The following is a 27,705-nucleotide window of genomic DNA, read 5'->3' on the forward strand; positions in this document are numbered from 1 at the left end:
AAGAAACAGCTTACCATTTTCACAGTGTTAGAGATTCCGTAGGATCTGTGCGGATGATGAAGACTATAAGGTTCAAGCAAAACGTTTGATACAAGATTTAAATAAAAGAGAATATCCAAATACAGTATTGAAAAAAAGCACACATGAGGGCTAAGTTTAATAATTGTGAACTGTTAATTCAGTCATCTAAGTCAGAGGTTTTCAATCCAGACCTTGGGGCACACGTAATCAGTCGAGGCTTTCAGGATATCTGTATTGAATTCAATGGGGATGTCCTGAAAACCTTGACTGGCTAGGTGTGCCCAGAGGACTGGGTTGAAAACCTTGACTTATTGAATTAGTTCACAATTATTAACAGTTCACCTAGCCCCAGTCCTCTAAGTCATTTTCTAAACAAGATCCTTATGAAACCTGAAAACTGAAGCAGTAGCAGCTATAATTTGGAAAAATTGGGATATAGTACAAAATCACCCGCTTCTTCAAGATCATAGATTAGGAATAGCCTTTTCAAGAGGCCAGAATTTGAAAGAACTTTTAAGCCCAGCAGCCCTTCCTACACTAAATGTTGAGCCGTTGTCCCAATATAAGAGAGGGCACTTTAAATGTGGTGACTGTCATTTCTGTTCCATAATGCAAGAGGTTTCTGAACTTGTAAACCATATTGATAAACAAATATAAATTGAAAACATGTATCCAATTGTAATTCTGACTTTGTAGTTTATGCATTAGTGTGCTCGTGTTATCGTATATATGTGTCTAAAACTTTCAATACGTTCGAGTAAGCATAAATCCTGTCTGACACGGAAGCAAACAGGTGCTCCCCTGGTTGCATATTGTACTACTTTTCATCACTCTTTTGATCAACTTCGGTGTTTTGTGATTACCCAGATGCAACATATTTGGGGTGGAAATAGAAGCCAGAAATTGTTACGCTCAGAGCAGCGCTGGATTTATAAATTACATACCCTGGATTTATAAATTACATACCCTAGAATCACAAGGTTTGAATACAACGGTCGAATGGATCGCATTTTTTTAAAATCTTTCTTTGACCAGTGCTTTAATCAAAACTGATTTAGAAGTTCCCTATAGATAGAAATCATTGTTTTTAAAGGGACTGGATGCCATTTTGTAAGCAATTTTGAATATTATGAAGCAGTGTGTGCTACACTTTTGTGTGAGTAATACCTTACTGTTTTATCTGAACTAATTGTATCTTAGTGTGGAATTTTAGTTATGTTTCTTTTCTACAGAATTGACAAGCACATACATTCCCTTGAAGCCTTAGGGTGAAATGGGAACCCCATAGTGATTTATAAAGATAAGTGCTATTGTCATATTTAACATTATTTTTGAAAGAAAAGACTTGATATAAAATGAAACATTAAAAACAAAAAAGCAAATAAATAATAAAGAAAATTAAAGGAAGGCAATTGGAAGTTTTTGGCAAATGATTAAACAAATAACTGAAACTATAACCATCAATTATTGATAAAAGTCACCAGGCAAGTTTGGAGGTCTTTTCCTCCATTTTTTTTTATTTTATAAAGTATGTACTATTTAATCCTTTGGAAGCACGTTATTTATTCAGATTTTTTGAACTGAGTGTGCTTCTGAAAAAGTCCACCTGGCTTGTTCCAATAACCATGAACTGTAATTCTGAGATCTGAATCAGTGGTTGGAGATAGAAGTCTGAAGAAAGGTAGCTTTATTGCAGAGTTGGGGAATAACTATGCAAGCAGTTCTGAGCTGGGTGGCTGTAATATACAATATCTTATGAGGAAGAATGAACAATATATGTTAGTGCAATAAAAAAGGTATCATCTTATTTCTTTTCTATTTTATTTCTATTGAGGATTTTCTAACAAATAGGTCTTATACAGTTATTAAGAACTCCGTCCGTTAATCTTCTAAATTGAAACCTCCTTGTGGAGTTCCCCAAGGATTCCTGCTTTCACCTGTCTTATTTAACATCTATATGAACTCTTACTAAGTTCTGTGCCTTTTCACTCTGGGGAAACATTACGTTCCAATGCTGATGACATTTTCATATTGGTGCCTTTTCCTGGGACCTTTATGGTGACTTAGCCCACCATTATCAGTTGTATAGATCAGATATATAGGTGGGCATCCTCTCATGCTCTGAAACTAAATACGAATAAGACTGAAATCTTATGGTTCAGTAATACTACTTATATTGTACCACTTTCCATTCCTTTGGGGCACACTGATAACACTACCAGTGAAAACATATTCTAGAGTTCTGGGGGTGTTGGACTCCTCTTTTTAAATGTAATATCAGGTAAACTTTTCAAAAAGGTATTTTTCAGGCATAAGCAATTTAGATCTATCTGCTCATATTTATTTTTTTAGAGACTCCTTTGCTTTGCTCTGTTTGTACAACTACTTATTTTCTGTCACTTAGATTATTGTAACACACTTTACTGTGGAATCTCTGCTAAGTTACTGAGAAAGATACCACAAAGTACGGCCATTAGGATGATCTTTGGTTTGAAAAAAATGTGGCAGTCGCCCCTTTTTTGATTCAATTGCATTAGCTTCCCTTGAAAACCCACATTGATTTTAAAATTTGTTGTATAGTTCTTAAAACTCAGTATGGTGAAACTACTGAACTTCTGTCTCGACATATTACATTTTTAGGAGCTAATGTTACTCACTGCACCAAAGACCGTGTACTGCTTACATTTCCTGTTGGTAAAGGAGTGAAATTTAAGCATGTTATTGAATCTTTTTCCTTATCAGGCTGCCCATGTTTGAAATTCGATTCCCTTACATATTAGGCAATCCTCCTCTTATAGTATCCTCTTATAGTATTGTTCACAGACAGCTCAAGACACATTTGTTTTGTAAATATCTTATACAATGTTTCTAATTGTTATTACTGAGTTTGAGTATTTGATCTAATTGTTCTCCCAATGTTTGGGTTCTTTGTAATCCACTTTGAACCTTGATTGGAAAAAGTGGAATAGATATGTACAAGATAGGTTGAAATTTCTGAAAAAATATGAACTTTTTGGGTAAGCAGGTTTTAAATTTGTCATTTAAAATCAGTTTGGTGAGAAGAGGGAACACATTCCTTTTAGTCATGCGGTTCAGAATTTTGGAATTTATGGGGATTCCCAATTATCTTTTGGTATCTGCAATAACTTGCACCCATTTAGGGATTCTGCTTATAAACTTGCTTCTTATGATCAGTAGAGAAATTACATATAATGGTCCAAGAGTTGATTTTGTTAGATTGGATTACTGTGATGTGGTTTATTTAGGCTCCAACTGTTTTAAAATATTGTGGTAAGATTGTGTGGGGTGGGGTTGGAATTTAGGGAACTTTAGTCTTTGCATTGGCTCCAGTGCAGCTTAGATGTTTTAAGGTTATTATATAGATGTTTAAGGTTTGTTTTTTTTAATGTTTTGTAATACTTTATATTTTTATTTTACATTTACATATATAACAAATGTTTCGGCAATATCACAACTTAACATTATCCATAAAGAAAGTGATTATAGGAAGACAAAGATTTTACTGTGTCCACATAGTTTAGATCCAAGAACTAGAAAGTCAAACTCTAAAAACAATAAATCATCAGTAGAGCAGTGGACAGATAGACACACGCAGGGTATCCCTAGTACCTACTTTAGAATAAACAAATTTTATCAGTTTTTTAGGGTCAAAGAAAACATAATTAATTTGATTCAAAGTCAGTAAACATCTGCAGGGAAATTTCAAAACAAAGGATCCACCAACATTAAGAACTCTAGATTTTAAAGCCAGAAATTCAGTTCTTTTTTTCTGTGTGTCCCTTGGTAAATCAGGAAAGACTTGTATTTTAGACCCTAAAAAAACTGCATTTATGTAACGAAAATACATGCGGAAAATATTATTTCTGTCCGGCTCTAAAGCAAATGTCACTAGAAGGGTTGTCCTTTCCGTAATTATTTCCAGAGAACTCTCTTGGAATTCAGTCAAATTTAAATCAGGTTGAGACCTCACATTCACAGTTATGGAAGTTCCTGTAATATAGTGGGCTCTGACAATGGGCGGATAGCCTTCTGACAGGATTCCCAATACTTCCCCAAAATATTTCTTCAGCATATCAAGGGCCAGGTACAAGAGGAGACTTTGGGAAATTTAAAAACCTCAAATTATTTTTCCTCCCCTGATTTTCCAAGTATTCAAGTTTATGCACTTGAAACTCTCTCTGTCCCTGACAGCTGTAGCTGCAAAACTCTGCAAGTGAACAACCTGGGCTAGAGTGAGGTGATTTTCTCCAAATGCTTATCTGTTTGGCTAGACAGAGTTTGGCACCTCTGTTTAAGTTCTGTAATCTCTCTAAAGGAGTTAAATAACTGAAGAAGGGAGGAATTCACTCCCTGTATCGCATCCCATAATGATTCCATGGTTGTTACAGCTGGTTTCAATATACCTCCATTTGTAGAAGCAGCAGCCTGGGCAATAGGAGAAGAGAGCAAAGAGCTTTGGCGCTCCTCTGTTGACAATCTTCCCGGGGTCAATACCGTGACGGGTCCTCCTCGCACAGGGAAGTCTGACTCCTGGGCGCTTCTCCACGCTGTAACCCCGTCGACACGTAGCTACTTCCTGGTCTTGGAGGAGCTGCATCTGGTTGTGGGCTTAACGAAACGCCCTCTATGCTGTGGTCCGCCTCTGAAGTAGTGGGTCCCATTGAGTCGTGTGTACTCTGCCCCAGCGCATGGACCCCAAAACCCTCCAGAGTGGTTTGTCGGGTGGATGAGGCTTCCACCAAGCCCGAGGAGGTAGGTGTCTTGGGTTTCCCCTTCCTTTTCCCAATTTCCAGCACGGGGAATTTTCCCGAAACAGCTGCACTCACTGGTGTGCAGGAGCTCCACCACGCCATGTCTGCTCGAAATGCCATCTTGGATCTGGTGTGGCAGATATTTAAGGTTTTAATGGGGAAATCACCTGTATGTTTGCAGGAGTTAGATTAAGTATATTCCTTGACTGGGCCCTCCTGTCAGTTTGTTTTATTTATTTTTGTTACATTTGTACCCCGCGCTTTCCCACTCATGGCAGGCTCAATGCGGCAGGCAATGGAGAGTTAAGTGACTTGCCCAGAGTCACAAGGAGCTGCCTGTGCCGGGAATTGAACTCAGTTCCCCAGGACCAAAGTCCACCACCCTAACCACTAGGCCACTCCTCCGGACAGTGTTTTCCAAACCGTGCACTGCAGCAAACTCACAGGGGTGCCGTGGAGGGAGAGACATAATTAGCGCATGCTGATTGGTCTCCTTCTGTGAAGGACCCAACCCGTGGCTGGCGGCAGAGCAGAGTTAATGCATTACACGTGATAACCCAGGTCCTGGCACACAGGAGAAGGAGACACTGATGGAGCACAGCAGAGGCAGTAAGCTACTGACTAGAGAATGACATGGGGATGGGGACCCACAGTAACTATGGGGATGGGGACAGAGCCCACAAGGACGGGGACAAACTTTATCCCTATGTCATTTTCTACTTTGAAGTCTGTTAATGAACTGAACTGTTATTTATGTTTCAGTGATACAGACAAGGATATTTTGATGTTTTGGAAAAACAAGCAAACATGCTGGCCACAACTAGCAAAATTTGCATGGGGGATGCTGTACATTCTGCTACCAGCACATCTTCTAAGAAGACATCTTCTATTGAAGGAAGGATTGTGGAAGACAGGAGAGCTAGACAGTACTTCATAGGTCATATTTCTCCCCTCTAGGGCATACAGAATGGGTTGTATTTTGTACCCCTGGACATTTTAACAGGGGTGGATTAAGATTCCTTGGGATAGTAGAAAATAGCTATTGCTGGGGTTGGGGAAGGGTAGAGGTGGTGGTGAGGAGGGTTATTATAGCTGCTCACTGTTATTGTTTTCTATTTGTAATTTATACACAATAGTTGCACAGCATATTCCTTTTTTTTTTTAATTTTTAGAAGTCTTTATTCAATGGGAACAATTCACAGAAAATTGCAAGAAACTCACAACACACATATATAAAACAACGTGTGATAAACAGCAAACTAGACCAGGACACAATCAACCTGGTACAGCACAATTCAATGCCCCCTCATCCCCAGATCATGTAAGGCCGTTAGACACTTCTAATTATTTACAAACATTTTAAACTGTAATACCTCCATCCCAAACCCCCCTATCTCCACCAGACCTATCCATATAACAAACAAACAAAAAAAACCTCCCCCTCCAAGACACCCCGAGGGTCCCCTACACCACCACCATCTTCTTCATCCTGCACAGTTGGTAACAAAAGGATCCCAATTAGCTTCCCACTTGGCCAGAGTTCTGTGACGCAGTGCCCATTGCTTCTCCAACTCATAAACATACCACAATTTATTGACCCACTTGATCAAGGAGAGAACCCGAGGAGACCACCACTGAGCAGCCAAGGCTACCCTGGCGGCCTACATTGCATATCGAACCAGCAAAGATTGAGAAGTGGTCAAGCCCAGAGGTTTCTTGGGAAAAAGAAAAAATCCATCTTTGGAGGCGATACTGAACAGCCTTCTAAAATGCCCTGACTTTGACACAGGACCACCAGATATTGTCCATAGTGCCCCTCTGTCCACAATTCCGCCAACATAAGGGGGAAACTGAGGGGAACATATGGTTCAAGCGAACAGGTGTCAAATACCACCTATAAAAAAACTTTGACCGCATTTTCCTTAAACGGAACAAAAATAAGTACATAAGTACATAAGTAGTGCCATACTGGGAAAGACCAAAGGTCCATCTAGCCCAGCATCCTGTCACCGACAGTGGCCAATCCAGGTCAAGGGCACCTGGCACGCTCCCCAAACGTAAAAACATTCCAGACAAGTTATACCTAAAAATGCGGAATTTTTCCAAGTCCATTTAATAGCGGTCTATGGACTTGTCCTTTAGGAATCTATCTAACCCCTTTTTAAACTCCGTCAAGCTAACCGCCCGTACCACGTTCTCCGGCAACGAATTCCAGAGTCTAATTACACGTTGGGTGAAGAAAAAATTTCTCCGATTCGTTTTAAATTTACCACACTGTAGCTTCAACTCATGCCCTCTAGTCCTAGTATTTTTGGATAGCGTGAACAGTCGCTTCACATCCACCCGATCCATTCCACTCATTATTTTATACACTTCTATCATATCTCCCCTCAGCCGTCTCTTCTCCAAGCTGAAAAGCCCTAGCCTTCTCAGCCTCTCTTCGTAGGAAAGTCGTCCCATTCCCACTATCATTTTCGTCGCCCTTCGCTGTACCTTTTCTAATTCTACTATATCTTTTTTGAGATACGGAGACCAGTACTGAACACAATACTCCAGGTGCGGTCGCACCATGGAGCGATACAACGGCATTATAACATCCGCACACCTGGACTCCATACCCTTCCTAATAACACCCAACATTCTATTCGCTTTCCTAGCTGCAGCAGCACACTGAGCAGAAGGTTTCAGCGTATCATCGACGACGACACTCAGATCCCTTTCTTGATCCGTAACTCCTAACGCGGAACCTTGCAAGACGTAGCTATAATTCGGGTTCCTCTTACCCACATGCATCACTTTGCACTTGTCAACATTGAACTTCATCTGCCACTTGCACGCCCATTCTCCCAGTCTCGCAAGGTCCTCCTGTAATCGTTCACATTCCTCCTGCGACTTGACGACCCTGAATAATTTTGTGTCATCGGCGAATTTAATTACCTCACTAGTTATTCCCATCTCTAGGTCATTTATAAATACATTAAAAAGCAACGGACCCAGCACAGACCCTTGCGGGACCCCACTAACTACCCTCCTCCACTGAGAATACTGGCCACACAATCCTACTCTCTGCTTCCTATCTTTCAACCAGTTCTTAATCCATAATAATACCCTACCTCCGATTCCATGACTCTGCAATTTCTTCAGGAGTCTTTCGTGCGGCACTTTGTCAAACGCCTTCTGAAAATCCAGATATACAATATCAACCGGCTCCCCATTGTCCACATGTTTGCTTACCCCCTCAAAAAAATGCATTAGATTGGTGAGGCAAGACTTCCCTTCACTAAATCCGTGCTGACTTTGTCTCATCAGTCCATGTTTTTGTATATGCTCTGCAATTTTATTCTTAATAATAGCCTCCACCATCTTGCCCGGCACCGACGTCAGACTCACCGGTCTATAATTTCCCGGATCTCCTCTGGAACCCTTCTTAAAAATTGGAGTAACATTGGCTACCCTCCAGTCTTCCGGTACTACACTCGATTTTAGGGACAGATTGCATATTTCTAACAGTAGCTCCGCAAGTTCATTTTTTAGTTCTATTAATACTCTGGGATGAATACCATCAGGTCCCGGTGATTTACTACTCTTCAGCTTGCTGAACTGACCCATTACATCCTCCAAGGTTACAGAGAATTTGTTTAGTTTCTCCGACTCCCCCGCTTCAAATATTTTTTCCGGCACCGGTGTCCCCCCCAAATCCTCCTCGGTGAAGACCGAAGCAAAGAATTCATTTAATTTCTCCGCTACGGCTTTGTCCTCCTTGATCGCCCCTTTAACACCATTTTCGTCCAGCGGCCCAACCGACTCTTTGGCCGGTTTCCTGCTTTTAATGTATCTAAAAAATTTTTACTATGTATTTTTGCTTCCAACGCTAATTTCTTCTCAAAGTCCTTTTTTGCCCTCCTTATCTCCGCTTTGCATTTGGCTTGGCATTCCTTATGATCTATCCTGTTACTTTCAGTTGGTTCTCTTCTCCACTTTCTGAAGGATTGTTTTTTGGCTCTAATGATTTCCTTTATCTTACTGTTTAGCCACGCCGGCTGACGTTTAGTCTTTTTTCCCTTTTTTCTAATACGTGGAATATATTTGTCCTGAACCTCCAGGATGGTGTTTTTAAACAGCATCCACGCCTGATGCAAGTTTTTTACTCTGCGAGCTGCTCCTTTCAGTTTTTTTTTCACCATTTTTCTCCTTTTGTCGTAATCACCTTTTCTATAGTTAAACGCTAGCGTACTTGATTTCCTAGTTTCACTTTCTTCAATGCCAATATCAAAACCGATCATATTATGATCACTGTTATCAAGCGGCCCTCGTATCGTTACCCCCTGCACTAGATCATGAGCACCACTAAGGACTAAGTCTAGTATTTTTCCTTCTCTTGTCAGCTCCTGAACTAGCTGTTCCATGAAGCTGTCCTTGATTTCATCAAGAAATCCTATGTCCCTTGCGTGTACAGATGTTACATTAACCCAGTCTATATGCGGGTAATTGAAATCCCCCATTATTATTGTGTTGCCCAGTTTGTTTGCGTCCCTGATTTCCTTTAACATTTCTGCATCCGTCTGTTCGTCCTGGCCAGGCGGACGTTAGTACACTCCTATCACTATCCTTTTCCCCTTTGCACATGGAATTTCAATCCACAGTGATTCCAAGGAGTGTTTTGTTTCCTGCAGAATTTTCAATCTATTTGATTCAAGGCTCTCGTTAATATACAATGCTACCCCTCCACCAATCCGATTCACCCTATCACTACAATATAATTTGTACCCCGGTATGACAGTGTCCCACTGGTTATCCTCCTTCCACCAGGTCTCAGAGATGCCTATTATATCTAATTTTTCATTTAGTGCAATATATTCCAACTCCCCCATCTTATTTCTTAGGCTCCTGGCATTCACATATAGACATTTCAAACTATGTTTGTTGTTCCTAAGTACATCATGCTTAGTACTTGACAGTATTAATTGGCAATCTTTTTTGTCTGATTTTTATTGTTATTTAAAGATACCCGATCTACTACAATCTCTTTTGCAACCTCACTATCAGGATACTCTATCTTCCCTGTTATGGTGATATCTTTGAAAGATACCTTATCCCGAACCATGCTCTTTTGAGCGACTGTCGGCCTTCCCCCCATTTCTAGTTTAAAAGCTGCTCTATCTCCTTCTTAAACGCCGATGCCAGCAGCCTGGTCCCACTCTGGTTAAGATGGAGCTCATCCTTTCGGAATAGGCTCCCCCTTCCCCAGAATGTTGCCCAGTTCCTAACAAATCTAAAGCCCTCCTCCCTGCACCATCGTCTCATCCACGCATTGAGACTCTGGAGCTCTGCCTGTCTCTTGGGCCCTGCGCGTGGCACAGGTAGCATTTCAGAAAATGCTACCCTGGAGGATCTGGATTTCAGCTTTCTACCTAAGAGCCTAAATTTTGCTTCCAGAACCTCTCTCCCACATTTTCCTATGTCATTAGTACCCACATGTACCAAGACAGCCGTCTCCTCCCCAGCACTATATAAAATCCTATCTAGAGATTTTTGATAACGCTTTTTTCCATCAAATTCCACTCCTCTTCTTCCAAACTAAGGCACAGTTCTCTATTCCAACTAGCTCTATATTCACCCAAACCTCTGGCCTTCTTACACTGGTACAAGTATAGGCAAGTAATAAGACCCTTCGTGGCCTTAGAGTCCTCACACAAGTCCTCCAGAAAAAAGTGCCTCAGCTGAACATATGCAAACATATCCTTGGGAGATATCGCGTAAGACTCAACTAAGCTATTAAAGGGTAGAAAATCTTCATCCTCAAAGAAATGGCCCCAAGTCTCAAGGCCAGCCCTAAACCAGGCCCTAAATGTCCCTGCATGAAGACCAGGCAGAAAAAGAGGATTATAGATCACTGGAGTCAATTTAGAGAGAATCAAGTGCGGCTTGGCAAACATAGCATCCCAGTAGTAAAGTGTGTTCTGAATCGAAGGGCATACCTCCCGCCCCAACACTTGAAAACGCTTAGGGAGCCACATTACGCAAGGGACACGGACCCACCGAATACTGTTCCAATCCAGTCCACCTCTTCTGAGGACTCGCATGAAACCATTCAATGGCAGAGCAAGCTTGCGCCGCCTTGTAGTACCATAACACATTTGGAACCCCTAAACCCCCTTGTTTCTGATCCCTATACAGCACAGACCGCGCCAGTCTCGCCCTTTTATTCGACCAGATAAATCGAAGAAAGCGGTCCTGAAGACCAGAAAGAAATTTACGTGATAGGTGTAGAGGCAAAACCTGAAAAAGGTACAACAGTCGGGGCTTAACAGTCATCTTTATGGTGGCAATCCGACCAAACCTGGAAAGATCGATGGACCCCCACCTCTCTAAATCCTTACTAATTTCCTTTAAGAGAGGAGAGTAATTTACCCAAAATAAATCAGAAAACATTTCTGTGAGGGAAACCCCTAAGTACTTGAGACCCTGGGATACCCAACGAAAGGCAAAGGCCTTTTTATACTTAAAAAAAAATTTTTATTTATAGCAATTACATTTTTTTACAAGTATAACTTTTTATACTTTTAATAAAAAGATTTAAATATAAAATCATAATTGTTCGAGGCTTCTGCAGATGAGGACAGAGCCCATGGGGACGGAGCGGGACAGGGACGGAGACAGAACCTGCGGGGGCAGGGATTGAGACAGAACCCATGGGGACGGGACGGGACAAACTTTGTCCCCATGTCATTCTATACTACTGCCACAGCTTTCATTTGTGCAAGGTCTCAAAGATGACAGATGACATGTAAGCCGCCTGATATCTTTTTTTTTTCCTCTGTTGCTGACTAGATTTTGTAATTTCTGTTTCCTTGTGCTTTTTTGGTTTCATAAACCACTTTGATGACCTTTCAGGTTTGAAGGGCAGCCTAATATCTTGTTATAAATGAACAAATGAATTAATTGCACTTAGTAATCACAGAATCATCAGTCAAAACCCTTTTTTTCTGATTATATATTCAAATATTTCCCAAAATATTTTTTGTAAGTTGCTATGGCCTGTATGTTAGTAGCATCTATAAAATGCATGAAAATAATGTAGGTACACACTAGAGAGGTGTGTGAAATCCAGCAGTTCTTAGGTTAATTGCCACTCATAGCCTTAGGGTCATGAGGGACATTTCTTCATTGTTGCAGAATAGAGTACAGATGCAATGTTTTAGGGGAGGTGCTGGCTTTCCTTGAATTCCTGCATATAGGGATCTTTCAGGGAATCAGAGGAAGGCTGAATTTTAGGGACATCTGTCTTTCTTTCAACTTAACTAGAAACATGAAGACAGTTTGATACTGCATTGCTTGGTTGAGTCTTTTAATATCTAAATTAATTGTTCTATTTTCCTAAAGCAGGATTCTGCAGGTGTTGCCCTTTTTGTGGTGCCCAAGATGTCCAACAGTAATACCACACAAGAAACGCTGGAGATAATGAAGGAGTCGGAGAAGAGGCTGGTAGAGGAATCTGTGAACAAAAGCAAATTTGTGTCCAGGTCGCCAAGTAAAGAAGTGCAGAAAGAGGGAGATGAGACCAGCCAGCGGCAGGAATCTCAGGTAATAGGAAAGCCCTGGATGTAGGAATAATGTGGGGTATTTTTCCTTTTCTTTTTTTGGCAAACTAAGTACATAGTCAAATTGTCCCTGCAGGTCCTTATCTACCATCACACTCAATCTAGTCTACCCAAACTGGATCCTGTTGCATGTCGTAGACTGCAGTATATTTCAGGCTTTGAGTCATTTTTTGTGACTGCGGTGCTTATCCCATCCTTTCTTATACTCTGTTGTTGCCTCCATGTGTACCTATGGAAGGCTGTTCAGTGCATTCATTACTTTGTCTATAAGTAATGTTTTCTGATTTTTAACTCCCAAGTTTATCTCTGAGTCTTGTATTGTAACTTTTTCTAGATCTTATCTCTACTTGTAGAAGCATGTTTCTTGTCCATTATTTATCACTTCGAAATGTTTTGAATTTCTCCATCATGTCATATTTTTCCTTCCTCTGCTGTCCTCTAGAGTATTATGTCTAAGTCTCGATTAGAAAGCTCATTTGTTGTGGGGTTTTTTTTCAATTGACTTAAAATTTGATGGGAAGCTTCTTATGATTTGATGTCAGAGCACCTGAAAGAATCAATATGAGCTTTGTATTCCATTTCAGTATGGGCAATGGAGGAACATTTCACCAAATTATTTGTTTGTGGTGGGGCAGTGTGTGTGTGAGAGAAGCTTGCATTGGTCTTGTCTTTTCTTTCCCAGGTTTATGGCGGGGTAGTGTGTATGTGTGTGGGAAGCTTGTTTTGCTTCTGTACATGTTCAGTGAATAAATGAAGGCCTTTGATTTCCAGTGCTGTCAATCCAGCACCTTTTCCATAGAAACATGGAAGCTGTCAGCAGGAAGGGACTCATTGATCCACTCAATCTTCATGTTGTACCTGCTTTCACAAATCTGTCTTAATCTGTAGTTCTCCCACTGTCCTCCACTAAGGTCCCTTTATGCGTTTCCCATATATGTTCGAAGCCTGATATTGTTTTTTTTCTCCTATAATTTCTGTGGGTCTTGTTGGAATTCTTTTATTGGTGTTTACCATCTCCTCTCTGTAGACTGGTTACTTTGAAAGTCTCAGATAATGACCACCAAGTATGTCTTGTTTTGGTGACTGCCAGTACTTCACATCCAGAACGGTATCTGTTTCTTGGTTTTCTGCTTCTTGAACAAATGACTTTTTTATATTTTTGGATTACAGCACATGATCAGTGTTCTAAATATATCACACTTCTTTAACCCAGATTTCCTTTGAAATTCTTTTCCAGCATTATAAAGGCATTAAGGGATGTTAGGCGTGGTCACCCAAGCTGGTCACTTTTTCTTCACCAGAGGGATTCTGCTGAGTTGCTTTGATTCTGGTCGGTTTATCTCCCAATTTATAATTGTTCCAGTTTTCATCTGTGCTCTGTGTGGTCAAAGACTTTCTTTGAAGAAAAGCAGTATGTTGACCTCACTTACGGGTTATGACATATGATGGAGCTTGCATGGTGTTGTCTAGTTTTGGTACAACTGCACATGTGCATCACATCCCATGTTGTTCAGGGCCTCCGTAGAGTTTTTTTTTTTCTTTCTTTCCATGGAGAAATGTCTCATTGGCTTCGTTGACCAGCAGGATTGAATTGGACACCCAAGTGGGTGGTGATACTACATAGAGTTTAAAGTTCTGAGCATGTACAGCAGTCTCTTCATAGTTTTGATCCATTCCTTTGAAAAAAAAAATGCAAAATTAAAACTCTCCTAGACTTTTAAGTACCTTGGCGTTAATGTACAGGAGGCGAGCCCCTTTCAAATGAAAGAAAACTCTGGAATGAGAGGGCATAGGATGAAGTTAAGTGGTTATAGGCGTAGGGGTAATCTAAGGAAGTATTTTTTCACAGAAAGGATGGTGGATCCTTGGAATTGCCTCCTGGTGGAGGCGGCGGAGATGGGGAGTGTCTGAATTAAGAAAACATGGGACAGGCATATGGGATGTTGTAGGGAGAGGAGGAGTTGCTGGTTGCTGTAGAAGGGCAGACTGGATGGGCCGTTTGGCTTTTATCTGCTGTCATGTTTCTATGTTTTCATTGTCTTTATTTCCTTACCTCATACTCTTTTAACAAAAAAAAAAAAAGTGTGATCTTTCTTTTCTTCCTGTGGAAACCACATCTATGGTACAGACAAAGCCTAGTTTCAGGTCCTACCATACTTATGAGAGGACTGCTAACAGACACCCATGCCATATGTCTCGTCTTATTTGGGTTCAGAGCATAAGCAGATATGCACCTACAGTGTTTGCATTCCTCCTCCTTATCTCCACATGCTGAAAGTGACAGACTTACAATTCCATAGTTATTGCAATATAGAAAAGAGGTTTTCTGGGCAGAGTGCAAGACCTCTATAGTGCAGAAATTGGCTGACGGTGGCTGACTTGGTACATTCTAACAGGTTGTCTTCTATAGATGTTGCCATAGTTTAGCTTGCAGTGGCTTCAGGAATCCAAATGTACAGGGCCAGTGCCATAATCCTCACCATTGTGCTGGTCTTGGCTGAGACTCCTCAACCTTAAAGCGCAGATGTCTTCAGTGCAGTTGTACAAGTATGAGGGCCATACAACCCTCAGGCCTTAAACTCGGAGATAATTAAGTGGTGCCATCTCGTAGAGGAAGTCCAGGTGCCACTTTAAGTTCATATAATCTCATGTTCCTTTTGTACCATCAGCACCAGCTAAGAAATATTGGCAAGCCTTTGGCATAAACGTCCTGCTGCTGACCCCTTTCTGGTGCCATTGGTGCAGAAGCACAAGATTGCCAGACCTCTGATTCAGGCCTTCTTGTAGCACTGTCAGTGTAGAAGTAGACTGTTACTGCGGCACCAACATATCACTCTTTTGTACAATGGTATTTCTAGAACAGAGCCAAAGAATATGTTTACATGTTCTCCAGTTCAAGCACAAGTGCTGGATAATTCAGATGCTCAAGCTCAAAGGTTTAAAATCACTATCAGTGACCCCAGTTTTGCTCAGTGACAGATGAATCCACTTCAGTTTGTTCCCTCTGTTGGAACAATCTTATTATGCAGGAAATATTTAATGATTTTGTTAAAAGCTATGCAGACCTAGTGGGAATAATATATTAAGATCAAATAGTGCTTCAGGCCTTTCAGTTCACATGTGCTAGTTGTGTGCATTCTTCCCAGGATTCTGTAGTATTGCTTTTATCTACCACAGATTCTTATTTGCCTCTGTCCTCCCTCCACAGTCTAGTAGTTCTATTGTAAATGGAGAATCATTATTCTCCGAGGACAAGCAGGCTGCTTGTTCTCACGACTGGGTTGACATCCACGGCAGCCCCCACCAACCGGAAGAAAACTTCGCGGGCGGTCCCGCACGCAGGGCATGCCCACCGTGCATGCGCGGCCGCCTCCCTGCCCGTGCGCGACCGTTCCCGCTCAGTCTTTTCTTTTCCGCGCTGGAGAGAGCCGCGTTCGTCTCTCTCTGTCAGCCCCGGAAACCGGATCGCGCTTTCGCAGCGAACTTTTTCTCTTCGTGTTCTCCGTTTTTTCTCTTTTTTCATTTGAGTAAAAAAAAAAAAAAAACGCTGTACTTTGTTTTTCCCTCGTCTTTTAGCGGGGGCGTCTCGTTGCGGCCTTGTGGCCGCGCGGTCGATTTATTTTCGAGGTGTGATTTTTACCGCCACCATCGACGACTTTGACTTCGCCGACGCGATTTTTCCGTCGATGTCCTCGAAGGTCCCGAGTGGATTTAAGAAGTGTGGTCGGTGCGGCCGGCATATCTCGCAGACAGACACCCACGCTTGATGCCTCCAGTGCCTCGGGCCGGAGCATGATACCAAGACATGCACTTTGTGTCTCGGTCTCCGGAAATGGACACAAGTAGCGAGGCAAGTTCTTCGGGACCGTCTTTTTGGAACTTGCGCCGACCCCTCGATGTCGACTTCGACGGCATCGGTATCGACGGCCGTATCTTCGGTACCGGTATCGATGTCCACGAAATCGGCACCGACTGCATCGACCCCAGGAGCACAGGTCCCGTCGGCCCACCGGCTCTCCGGAGACGGCAGGGGTGAGAGGCCGCGTGGGCAATCGGCCCCGGTCACTCCCTCTACCCAGGGCCCTCGGGACCGAACCCTGTCGGACCCGATTCCTCGAGGCCGAGGGGGATCCACCTCCTCCTCTTCTGTCCCACCGAGCGCCGATGACGGGCACCGTAAAAAGGCGAAGAAGCACCGTCATTGGTCGCCCACGACGCATCCAGCTCCCTGCGCCAGGGATGAGTCGACGCCGAGGAAGCGGCAGCGTCGAGAGGAGAGGTCCCCCTCTGTCGTGGAGGTATCAGCACGTCAGGGTGCCAGCACTTCGGTGCAGTCTCCTGGACCCGAGCAGCTTCAGGCACCTACACCCCTACCGGCCCCTTCGTCTTTCCCGACAGCGGGCCTGGACGAGTGCCTCCGAGCCATTCTTCCGGGGATCCTGGAAGGGCTGATGCGCCAGACCGTGCCGGTGCTGGGGGTGCTTGCACCCTCGGCACCGTTGATGGAGGCGCCGGTGGGCTCTAGCCCGGTGCCGAGTTCGACGCCGCTTACGGCGCCGGTCTTAACCGCCACGCAGGTGGAATCCCCGTCGACGTCGATGGAGGGAGCTTCATCCCCGCCGGCGCCGGGAGTCCACCGCTCGACGACGCCACCGAGGTCTCGGTGCCTCGACGTCGAGCCGGGCCCGGTTGAGGACTGAGCTGCAGGAGCTCATGTCCGACACCGAGGAAGAGGCCTCGTGGGGGGAAGAGGAGGACCCCAGATATTTCTCCTCAGAGGAGTCTGTGGGCCTTCTCTCCGACCCCACTCCTTCACCTGAGAGAAAGCTCTCGCCACCTGAGAGCCTCTCCTTTGCCTCCTTCGTTAGGGATATGTCTATTTGCATTCCCTTTCCCGTGGTCTCTGTGGATGAGCCGACGGCTGAGATGCTCGAGGTCCTCGACTATCCATCACCACCTAGAGAGTCCTCCACAGTGCCGTTGCACAATGTCCTCAAGGAGACACTGCTGCGGAACTGGTTGAGACCGTTATCTAACCCCACCATCCCCAAGAAAGCGGAGTCCCAATACAGGATCCACTCGGACCCAGAGTTGATGCGGCCCCAATTGCCTCATGACTCGGCGGTTGTGGACTCTGCTCTCAAGAGGGCACGGAGTTCGAGGGATACCGCCTCGGCGCCCCCGGGGCGGGAGTCTCGCACTCTGGACTCGTTTGGGAGGAAGGCCTACCAATCGTCCATGCTCGTGACCCGCATCCAGTCTTACCAGCTCTACACGAGCATCCACAGGGGGAATAATGTGAAGCAACTGGCGGACCTGGTCGACAAGCTCCCCCCGGAGCAGTCCAGGCCCTTTCAGGAGGTGGTCAGGCAGCTGAAGGCGTGCAGAAAGTTCCTGTCCAGGGGTATATATGACACCTGTGACGTGGCATCTCGTGCTGCGGCCCAAGGTATAGTGATGCGCAGGCTCTCATGGCTGCGTGCCTCTGACCTGGACAACTGCACCCAGCAGAGACTGGCCGACGTCCCTTGCCGGGGGGATAATATTTTTGGTGAGAAGGTCGAGCAGTTGGTGGACCAACTACATCAGCGGGAAACCGCCCTCGACAAGCTCTCCCATCGGGCGCCTTCAGCATCCACCTCAGCAGGTGGACGTTTTTCCCGGGCCAGGCAGGCTGCGCCCTACGCCTATAACAAGCGTAGTTACACCCAGCCAGCCCGAAGGCCTGCACAGGGACAGTCCCAGCGCGCTCGTTCCCGTCAACAGCGTGCGCCTAAGCAGCTCCCTGCGCCTCCACAGCAAAAACCGGGGACGGGTTTTTGACTGGATCCATGGGAACATAGCCGCCATCAAAGTGTCCGTGCCGGACGATCTGCCAGTCGGGGGGGGGGGGGGGGGGGGGGGTTTAAAACTTTTTCACCAAAGGTGGCCTCTAATAACCTCCGACCAGTGGGTTCTCCAAATAGTGCGGTGCGGATACGCCCTGAATTTGGCCTCCCCTCCACCAAATTGTCCTCCGGGAGCCCAATCCTTCAGCTCCCAGCACAAGCAGGTACTTGCAGAGGAACTCTCCGCCCTTCTCAGCGCCAATGCGGTCGAGCCCGTGCCACCCGGGCAGGAAGGGCAGGGATTCTATTCCAGGTACTTCCTTGTGGAAAAGAAAACGGGGGATGCGCCCCATCCTAGACCTGAGAGGCCTGAACAAATATCTGGTCAAAGAGAAGTTCAGGATGCTTTCCTTGGGCACCCTTCTGCCAATGATTCAGAAAAACGATTGGCTATGTTCCCTGGATTTAAAGGACGCATACACTCCCATCCTGATACTGCCAGCTCACAGACAGTATCTCAGATTCCGCCTGGGGACACGGCACTTTCAGTATTGTGTGCTGCCCTTTGGGCTTGCCTCTGCCCCACGGGTGTTCACGAAGTGTCTCGTGGTGGTCGCGGCGTATCTATGCAAGCTGGGAGTGCACGTGTTCCCATATCTCGACGATTGGCTGGTCAAGAGCACCTCGGAGGCAGGAGCTCTCCTGTCCATGCAGTGCACTATTCACCTCCTGGAGCTGCTGGGGTTTGTAATAAATGACCCAAAGTCCCATCTCCAGCCAGTCCAATCTCTGGAATTCATAGGAGTTCTGCTGAATTCCCAGACGGCTCAGGCCTTTCTTCCTGAAGCGAGGGCCCACAACCTCCTGTCCCTGGCTTCCCAGACCAGAGCGTCTCAGCAGGTCACAGCTCGGCAGATGTTGAGACTCCTAGGTCATATGGCCTCCACAGTTCATGTGACTCCCATGGCTCGTCTTCACATGAGATCTGCTCAATGGACCCTAGCTTCCCAGTGGTGTCAGGCCACCGGGAATCTAGAAGATGTCATCTGCCTCTCCATCAGTTGCCGCACTTCACTGCACTGGTGGACCATTCGGACCAATTTGACCCTGGGACGCCCATTCCAAATTCCACAGCCCACGAAAGTGCTAACGACGGATGCATCTCGCCTGGGGTGGGGAGCTCATGTCGATGGGCTTCATACCCAGGGACTGTGGTCCCTCTAGGAAAAAGATCTTCAGATCAACCTCCTGGAGTTCCGAGTGGTCTGGAACGCACTCAAGGCTTTCAGAGATCGGCTGTCCTGTCAAATTATCCAAATTCGGACAGACAATCAGGTTGCAATTATTACATCAACAAGCAGGGGGGCACCGGATCTCGCCCCCTGTGTCAGGAAGCCGTCGGGATGTGGCGTTGGGCCTGCCAGTTCGGCATGCTTCTCCAAGCCACATACCTGGCAGGTGTAAACAACAGTCTGGCCGACAGACTGAGCAGAGTCATGCAACCGCATGAGTGGTCGCTCCATTCCAGAGTGGTACGCAAGATCTTCCGAGAGTGGGGCACTGCCTCGGTGGACCTTTTCGCCTCTCAGACCAACCACAAACTGCCTCTGTTCTGTTCCAGACTACAGGTACACGGCAGACTAGTGTCGGATGCCTTTCTCCTCCATTGGGGGACCGGCCTCCTGTATGCTTATCCTCCCATACCTTTGGTGGGGAAGACCTTACTGAAGCTCAAGCAAGACCACAGCACCATGATTCTGATAGCACCCTTTTGGCCCCGCCAGATCTGGTTCCCTCTTCTTCTGGAGTTGTCCTCCGAAGAACCGTGGAGATTGGACTGTTTTCCGACTCTCATTTCGCAGAACGACGGAGCGCTTCTGCACCCCAACCTTCAGTCTCTGGCTCTCACGGCCTGGATGTTGAGGGCGTAGACTTCACTTCGTTGGGTCTGTCTGAGGGTGTCTCCCCGTGTCTTACTTGCCTCTAGGAAGGATTCCACTAAAAAGAGTTACTTTTTCAAGTGGAGAAGGTTTGTCGTTTGGTGTGAGAGCAAGGCCCTAGAACCTCGTTCTTGTCCTGCACAGAACCTGCTTGAATACCTTCTGCACTTATCAGAGTCTGGCCTCAAGACCAACTCAGTAAGGAATCACCTTAGTGCGATTAGTGCTTACCATCTCCTTGTAGGAGGGTAAAGCCATCTCTGGAGAGCCTTCAGTCGTTCGATTCATGAGAGGCTTGCTTTTGTCAAAGCCCCCTGTCAAGCCTCCTGCAGTGTCATGGGATCTCAATGTCATCCTCACCCAGCTGATGAAACCTCCTTTTGAGCCACTGAATTCATGCCATCTGAAGTACTTGACCTGGAAGGTCATTTTCTTGGTGGCAGTTACTTCAGCTCATAGAGTCAGTGAGCTTCAAGCCCTGGTAGCTCATGCTCCGTATACTAAATTTCATCATAACAGAGTAGTGCTCCGCACTCACCCTAAGTTCCTGCCAAAGGTGGTGTCGGAGTTCCATCTTAACCAGTCAATTGTCTTGCCAACATTCTTTCCCAGACCGCATACCCGCCCTGCTGAACGTCAGTTGCACACATTGGACTGCAAGCGAGCTTTGGCCTTCTATCTGGAGCGGACACAGCCCCACAGACAGTCCGCTCAATTGTTTGTTTCTTTCGACCCCAATAGGAAAGGGGTCACTGTCGGGAAACGCACCATCTCCAATTGGCTAGCAGATTGCATTTCCTTCACTTACGCCCAGGCTGGGCTGACTCTTGAGGGTCATGTCACGGCTCATAGTGTCAGAGCCATGGCAGCGTCGGTGGCTCACTTGAAGTCAGTCACTATTGAAGAGATTTGCAAGGCTGCGACGTGGTCATCTGTCCACACATTCACATCACATTACTGCCTCCAGCAGGATACCCGACGCGACAGTCGGTTCGGGCAGTCGGTGCTGCAGAATCTGTTTGGGGTTTAAATCCAACTCCACCCTCCAGGACCCGAATTTATTCTGGTCAGGCTGCACTCTGTTAGTTGTTCTTCGTAGGTCAATTTCTGTTATGCCCTCGCCGTTGCGAGGTTCAATTGACCTGGGTTCTTGTTTTGAGTGAGCCTGAGAGCTAGGGATACCCCAGTCGTGAGAACAAGCAGCCTGCTTGTCCTCGGAGAAAGCGAATGATACATACCTGTAGCAGGTGTTCTCCGAGGACAGCAGGCTGATTGTTCTCACCTACCCTCCCTCCTCCCCTTTGGAGTTGCGTTTTTTTTTTTTACTCATTTTTGCTTGTCATTCAACTGAGCGGGAACGGTCGCGCACGGGCGGGAAGACGGCCGCGCATGCGCGGTGGGCGTGCCCTGCGTGCGGGACCGCCCGCAAAATTTTGTTCCGGTTGGTGGGGGCTGCCGTGGATGTCAACCCAGTCGTGAGAACAATCAGCCTGCTGTCCTCGGAGAACACCTGCTACAGGTATGTATCATTCACTTTCTTGCCCGTGCAGCGCCTTCACATAGAGGTGAGAGGCGCTGCACGGGCCCGGTAAGAGGGAGGGGGACCCGATGGAGGGGGGAATGGCGGCGAGGACCCGCGGAGGAGGCGGGGCGGAGGGTTTCAGTCAGGAGGCGGAGCTGTTGACAGAAAAGTACAGAGGAATGGAGGGGGGCCAGCCGGGGCTTCTAAAGTAAGGATTTCTTCGTTTTGCTTTTTAAATTTATAATGCGGGGAGCAGCGGCGACCTCGGACGGGGTGGGGGGGGGGGGGCAAGGCCTTTCAAACAGGACGCTCCTGACGAGCACCTTTGCTCCCTCCCGGTCCTTTTTTGAGTTTTGTTTTATTTTGGGAGCCACGTGTTTGTTTTTTTTTGTTTTGACAGTGGCATGCGCAGAGCAGCCAGCATAACGCTTGGCTGCTCTGCGCATGGTTTAGGGGCCTTTTACCGACGGGGATTACGGACGTATGATACCTTGTACTTTTCAATACCGCACCGAACATTTCTGAGCTGTTTTTTTAATGCATTCTTCGTTTTTTAAATTTCGCTAAGTACTTTTACGATTTTGATTTTTTTACGTTTGGTTGATGCGTCTGGGCCTTAATTGCTATACCTATCCATCTCTCCTATAAAGAGTAACTCAGCTTTCTCATTGAATACATCCCTACTTATCCACTTTGTTCATTGGCACAGCAACGTCTTTATCGTCCCCACAATTAGAGAAGTTGCTCATGCTAAAATAAGGCATTGTATCTTTTTAGTACAAGGCCCTGAGGTCTGGAACCAGCTCCCGGAGCATCTCGGATCTCAATCACCCCTTGACCGGTTTAAGGTAGACCTGCAAACTTACCTTTTTCAAGAAGCATTTCGCTGATGTCCGACGCAGCTGCCACAGGGCTCTGAATTTGTTCCCCCATCTAGTGTGTGCCCCTTGTCACCCTGCTTTCCTATCATGATTATTGTAGTTCACCCTCCTTACCCATCTAAGCTGTATGTCTTTTTCCCCTTCTTTCTTTTTTCTCTTCCCCTTCTCTATTACTGTATAGTCTGTAAGCCGTCTAGCAAGTTCTTAATAAAACTTGAATTAAAAAAAAATTGACCCTTAAATCTCCATTGAAGATCTCATTCGTAGAAGCTCTTCGAGCAAGAGCTTTTCTACACTTGGACAGGATGCAAGAGGTAATAGACCGTGTTTATCAGGTTCAATACTGAACATGTGTTGCAGTCAGGACCTACCTACCACCATCATTGCATGTAGTCCCCTGTGGTCACCTCAAGATAAGAAAGGTGCAGTAGAATAAATGGACTGTATTTTTCCTTTGTATTTTTTTTTATTTATATACTATAGTCAAGTCAATACTTATACAGAAAAGTTAGCTAGTGTAGAAAATCATAAAGAAGAAACAGAATAGGTAAAGACAGCTCAATAGCTGAATAACTGAAGTCTACAATACTGGAGGAAAATCAAGTCCATGCAACCCAAGGAAAACCCATGAGAAACTGAGGCAGAGAGGAAAAGGCAGCAGATGATCCACTTGTAGGTTCAGACATATTCAAATTGAGAGTTAATTTATCTGTCTACAAGCCGTTTAGCCCATTAAAATGGGCAGCATTTTTTATTTGTGAAATGTAATTCCCTTATTGTTATATTTTGTCTGTGTGTGAGGGAGAGAGAGAGACAGTGAGTGTGTGAGAGAGGGAGAGAAAGTCTGTGTGTGTGTGCCTGTCTGAAAGAGAGTGAGAGTGTGACAGTGAGTTCAGAGAGAGAGAGAGAGAGAGTGTGTGTGAGAGAGAGAGAGACTGAGAAAGTGTGTGTTTGCATCTGTCTGAAAGAGAGAGTGTCAAGGAAGGAGAAGATAAATATCTCCCTGCTTCTGTTTGTCTTGTAAAAGTACAGAAGGTAATATTTTGTGTGTGTGTTTGTGTGTGTGTGAGAGAGAGAGAGAGAGAGAGAGAGAGAGAGAAAGTGTGTGTGCACCTGTCTGAAAGAGAGAGAGTGTGAGTGTGAGTTCAGAGAGAGGGAGAGAGAGGGTGTGTGAGTCATAGGCACCCGGTATAAGAGGCTTGGACAGGCTAAGCCTCCCCTGCTGTGCTCTGAGGGGTTTAAATTATTGATTTACCTCCATCCTCACAGCAGGAGCTGCAGTGAAAGCCCTCTAGTCTTTTGTAAGCAGTTGTAGAAATTGGTTTATGGTTTGTTTACCTTACTGCTGGGAGAGCGGGGGAGGGGGGGTTGGCTGGAGGTGTCCTGTGTTGCCAGGGAGATATTTAAAGAGGATGACTTCCTAACCTGCACTGAGGACAGATAGCAACAGAATCGGATACTGGGCCAGCATGATCAGAAAAAGTCACCAAACAAAGGTAGAAAAGATCATTTTATTTTCATTATAGTGTTTGAAATATGTCCACTTTGAGAATCAGGTGCTCAACATTAAAAGTTTATATTTATTTACTTATTTATGGCATTTTGTCCCACATTAAACATGAATTAGGGTGTTTTGTGGCTCTACATGAGAATTGTGATGATATGATCCCTTGTTTCATATTGTTGACGGTCTGCATTTTCCATATATGTGGTATATTGGTGTATTAGGTTCTGCCCAGTATAATATTTATGGTACAGTAAGGTTCTGAGTGTGTTTTTGCACAAAGTTGTGCATAGTGTTTTGCAGTTGAGCGATTATGCTTTGAGCAACCACTTTCTTTGACATATGATACATATCTAATATCTAAATTTAATAAAAGGTATTGTGACTTTTATTTTTATTTATTTTTTCTGTGTGTTATCAGACAATTATGGATTTAAGCTCCACCCCTAACCCCGCCCCCTTTAGCCTCCCCAAACAGTTGGGCCACCGACCGCCTATGGTGTGAGTATTGTGTGTATGTGTGTGTGAGAGAGAGAGAGAGACAGACAGAGAAAGTGTGTGTATATGCGTCTGTCTGAAAGAGAGAGAGAGAGAGTCAAGGAAGGAGAAGATAAATTTCTCCCTGCTTCTATTTGTCTTGTAAAAGTACAGAAGGTAATATTTTGTGTGTGTGCCTGTCTGAATCAGAGTGTGAGAGTGAGTTCAGAGAGAGAGAGAGAGAGTGTGTATGTGTGTGTTAGAGAGAGAGACAGAGAAAGTGTGTGTGTGTGCATCTGTTTGAAAGACAGAGAGTCAAGGAAGGAGGAGATAAATTTCTCCCTGCTTCTGTGTGAGTGAGTGTGAGAGGGAGAGAAAGTGTGTGTGTGTGTGCGCGCCTGTCTGAATGAGAGTGTGAGAGTGAGTTGAGAGAGAGTGTGAGTGTGTATGACCATCTCCTCCTGGCTCTCTTCTCTCCAGGTCCCTTCCCCTCCATGGGAACCATTTCTCCCCTTCCCGATCACAGCCTCCTCCTGTTTTCTCCTGTTTTCCCTTTACTTCCCCTCCATTGGCACCAGCTATCCCCTGCCCTCCATGATCACCATTTCTCCCTTCCACTCCATGACCACAGTCTCCCTTGTTTTTTTCATCCCCTGTTCCCAGCATCTGTTCCTTTCAAACATCTCTCTGCCCTCCTTCTACCAGTAATTTTTCTTGCTCTCCTGAATCCCTACCCCTCCCCGTGATCCCCTTTCTCTCTCTCTCTGTTAACTCCTGAACCCTCACTCCTCCCCGCCCCCCCAAGTCCACATTCTCTCTCTCTTCTTAAACCTGCTCCTCTCAGCCCTCCGACTTCATCTTTAGTGTTGCAGGCAGAAATCGGAACGCTGACAGGAGCAAGTATAAGGAGAGAGAACCACTGCTGCTGCCTACAGCCTCTCCGGGCACACAGCAGTCTGCGCACACCTCGTTACTCCGCTTCCGCTTTGACATGGGTTTCCCCTCGGCAGCCCCCACCTCCGGATGAGGGGAGGGGAAACAGGAGCCAGGTTAAGAAGCGCTCTCGCAGCTTGTCGGGGTAGCTCCTGTAAACGACAGACGGCGCGGGACTCAGGAGTGATCTGCGCATGCGTGGCACGTCGGTCACCCTTCATTTATATAGTAAGATACCGACATAGTTGTGGGAGTTGTGCTCTCCAGAGAGACTTCTAGTAGAAATAAATGTAATCAATTGTACTTGTTCAAAAATAAACAGAATAAGATTTAGCAATACATTTATAGGGAAGCTTAAAAAACAAGCACCCAGCTTTAGTATTATTGTCTACTGGGTCTCTTTAGAAACATTTAGGAAAATCCTAATTGTTGTATTCAGAAAGTTTATCTTGTTCTTGAAAAACATGTGCAGTAACCACACTCTGTTGAAACTTAGTTTATGTAACCATCATCATAGCTGGAACCCCTTATTTCTGAACTGGAACATTCCAGAAAGCAGAAACATCCAATGTATTCTTATTGTAGAGGAATTAAATACAAGACCTACTACGCATCCAGTTTCTCCTTTTTGGGTAGCCAGCTTTGGAACGCTCTACCCAGACCAATCCAATTAATGAACGACTACTTACCCTTTAGAAAAATGCTGAAAGCTCATCTCTTTAAGCAAGCCTACCCTAATTCCCCAACATAAACTTACCAACCTCCACTCCCAGTTCTGTTCTGACTTAGATACCGACCTCCCATCCTTCTCTTCTCCATCTCTCCTTACTTTTATCCCCCCTTATCCCTTTTCTCCCAAATCGTACTATCCTATCTTGTCTAACCTCTCTTTTCCTAGTCTTATATTATCAAGCTCAACTTATACAGTGGGGGAAATAAGTATTTGATCCCTTGCTGATTTTGTAAGTTTGCCCACTGACAAAGACATGAGCAGCCCATAATTGAAGGGTAGGTTATTGGTAACAGTGAGAGATAGCACATCACAAATTAAATCCGGAAAATCACATTGTGGAAAGTATATGAATTTATTTGCATTCTGCAGAGGGAAATAAGTATTTAATCCCTCTGGCAAACAAGACCTAATACTTGGTGGCAAAACCCTTGTTGGCAAGCACAGCGGTCAGACGTCTTCTGTAGTTGATGATGAGGTTTGCACACATGTAAGGAGGAATTTTGGTCCACTCCTCTTTGCAGATCATCTCTAAATCATTAAGAGTTCTGGGCTGTCGCTTGGCAACTCGCAGCTTCAGCTCCCTCCATAAGTTTTCAATGGGATTAAGGTCTGGTGACTGGCTAGGCCACTCCATGACCCTAATGTGCTTCTTCCTGAGCCACTCCTTTGTTGCCTTGGCTGTATGTTTTGGGTCATTGTCGTGCTGGAAGACCCAGCCACGACCCATTTTTAAGGCCCTGGCGGAGGGAAGGAGGTTGTCACTCAGAATTGTACGGTACATGGCCCCATCCATTCTCCCATTGATGCGGTGAAGTAGTCCTGTGCCCTTAGCAGAGAAACACCCCCAAAACATAACATTTCCACCTCCATGCTTGACAGTGGGGACGGTGTTCTTTGGGTCATAGGCAGCATTTCTCTTCCTCCAAACACGGCGAGTTGAGTTCATGCCAAAGAGCTCAATTTTTGTCTCATCTGACCACAGCACCTTCTCCCAATCACTCTCGGCATCATCCAGGTGTTCACTGGCAAACTTCAGACGGGCCGTCACATGTGCCTTCCGGAGCAGGGGGACTTGCGGGCACTGCAGGATTGCAATCCGTTATGTCGTAATGTGTTACCAATGGTTTTCGTGGTGACAGTGGTCCCAGCTGCCTTGAGATCATTGACAAGTTCCCCCCTTGTAGTTGTAGGCTGATTTCTAACCTTCCTCATGATCAAGGATACCCCACGAGGTGAGATTTTGCGTGGAGCCCCAGATCTTTGTCGATTGACAGTCATTTTGTACTTCTTCCATTTTCTTACTATGGCACCAACAGTTGTCTCCTTCTCGCCCAGCGTCTTACTGATGGTTTTTGTAGCCCATTCCAGCCTTGTGCAGGTGTATGATCTTGTCCCTGACATCCTTAGACAGCTCCTTGCTCTTGGCCATTTTGTAGAGGTTAGAGTCTGACTGATTCACTGAGTCTGTGGACAGGTGTCTTTCATACAGGTGA

The 27,705-nt window shown here is 45.2% G+C and overlaps 1 protein-coding gene across 1 annotated transcript in view; it reads left to right on the top strand.

The window, feature by feature from the left end:
• R3HDM2 (R3H domain containing 2) overlaps positions 1-27,705 on the top strand; it is a 331,022-nt gene that overhangs the window by 169,109 nt on the left and 134,208 nt on the right. The window contains 1 exon segment of the mRNA XM_030196632.1: positions 12,180-12,377. Coding sequence (XP_030052492.1) covers positions 12,216-12,377 — 162 coding nt within the window. The 5' untranslated portion in view covers positions 12,180-12,215.

Source organism: Microcaecilia unicolor, chromosome 3, assembly GCF_901765095.1.
Source record: "Microcaecilia unicolor chromosome 3, aMicUni1.1, whole genome shotgun sequence".
Lineage (NCBI taxonomy): Eukaryota > Metazoa > Chordata > Amphibia > Gymnophiona > Siphonopidae > Microcaecilia > Microcaecilia unicolor.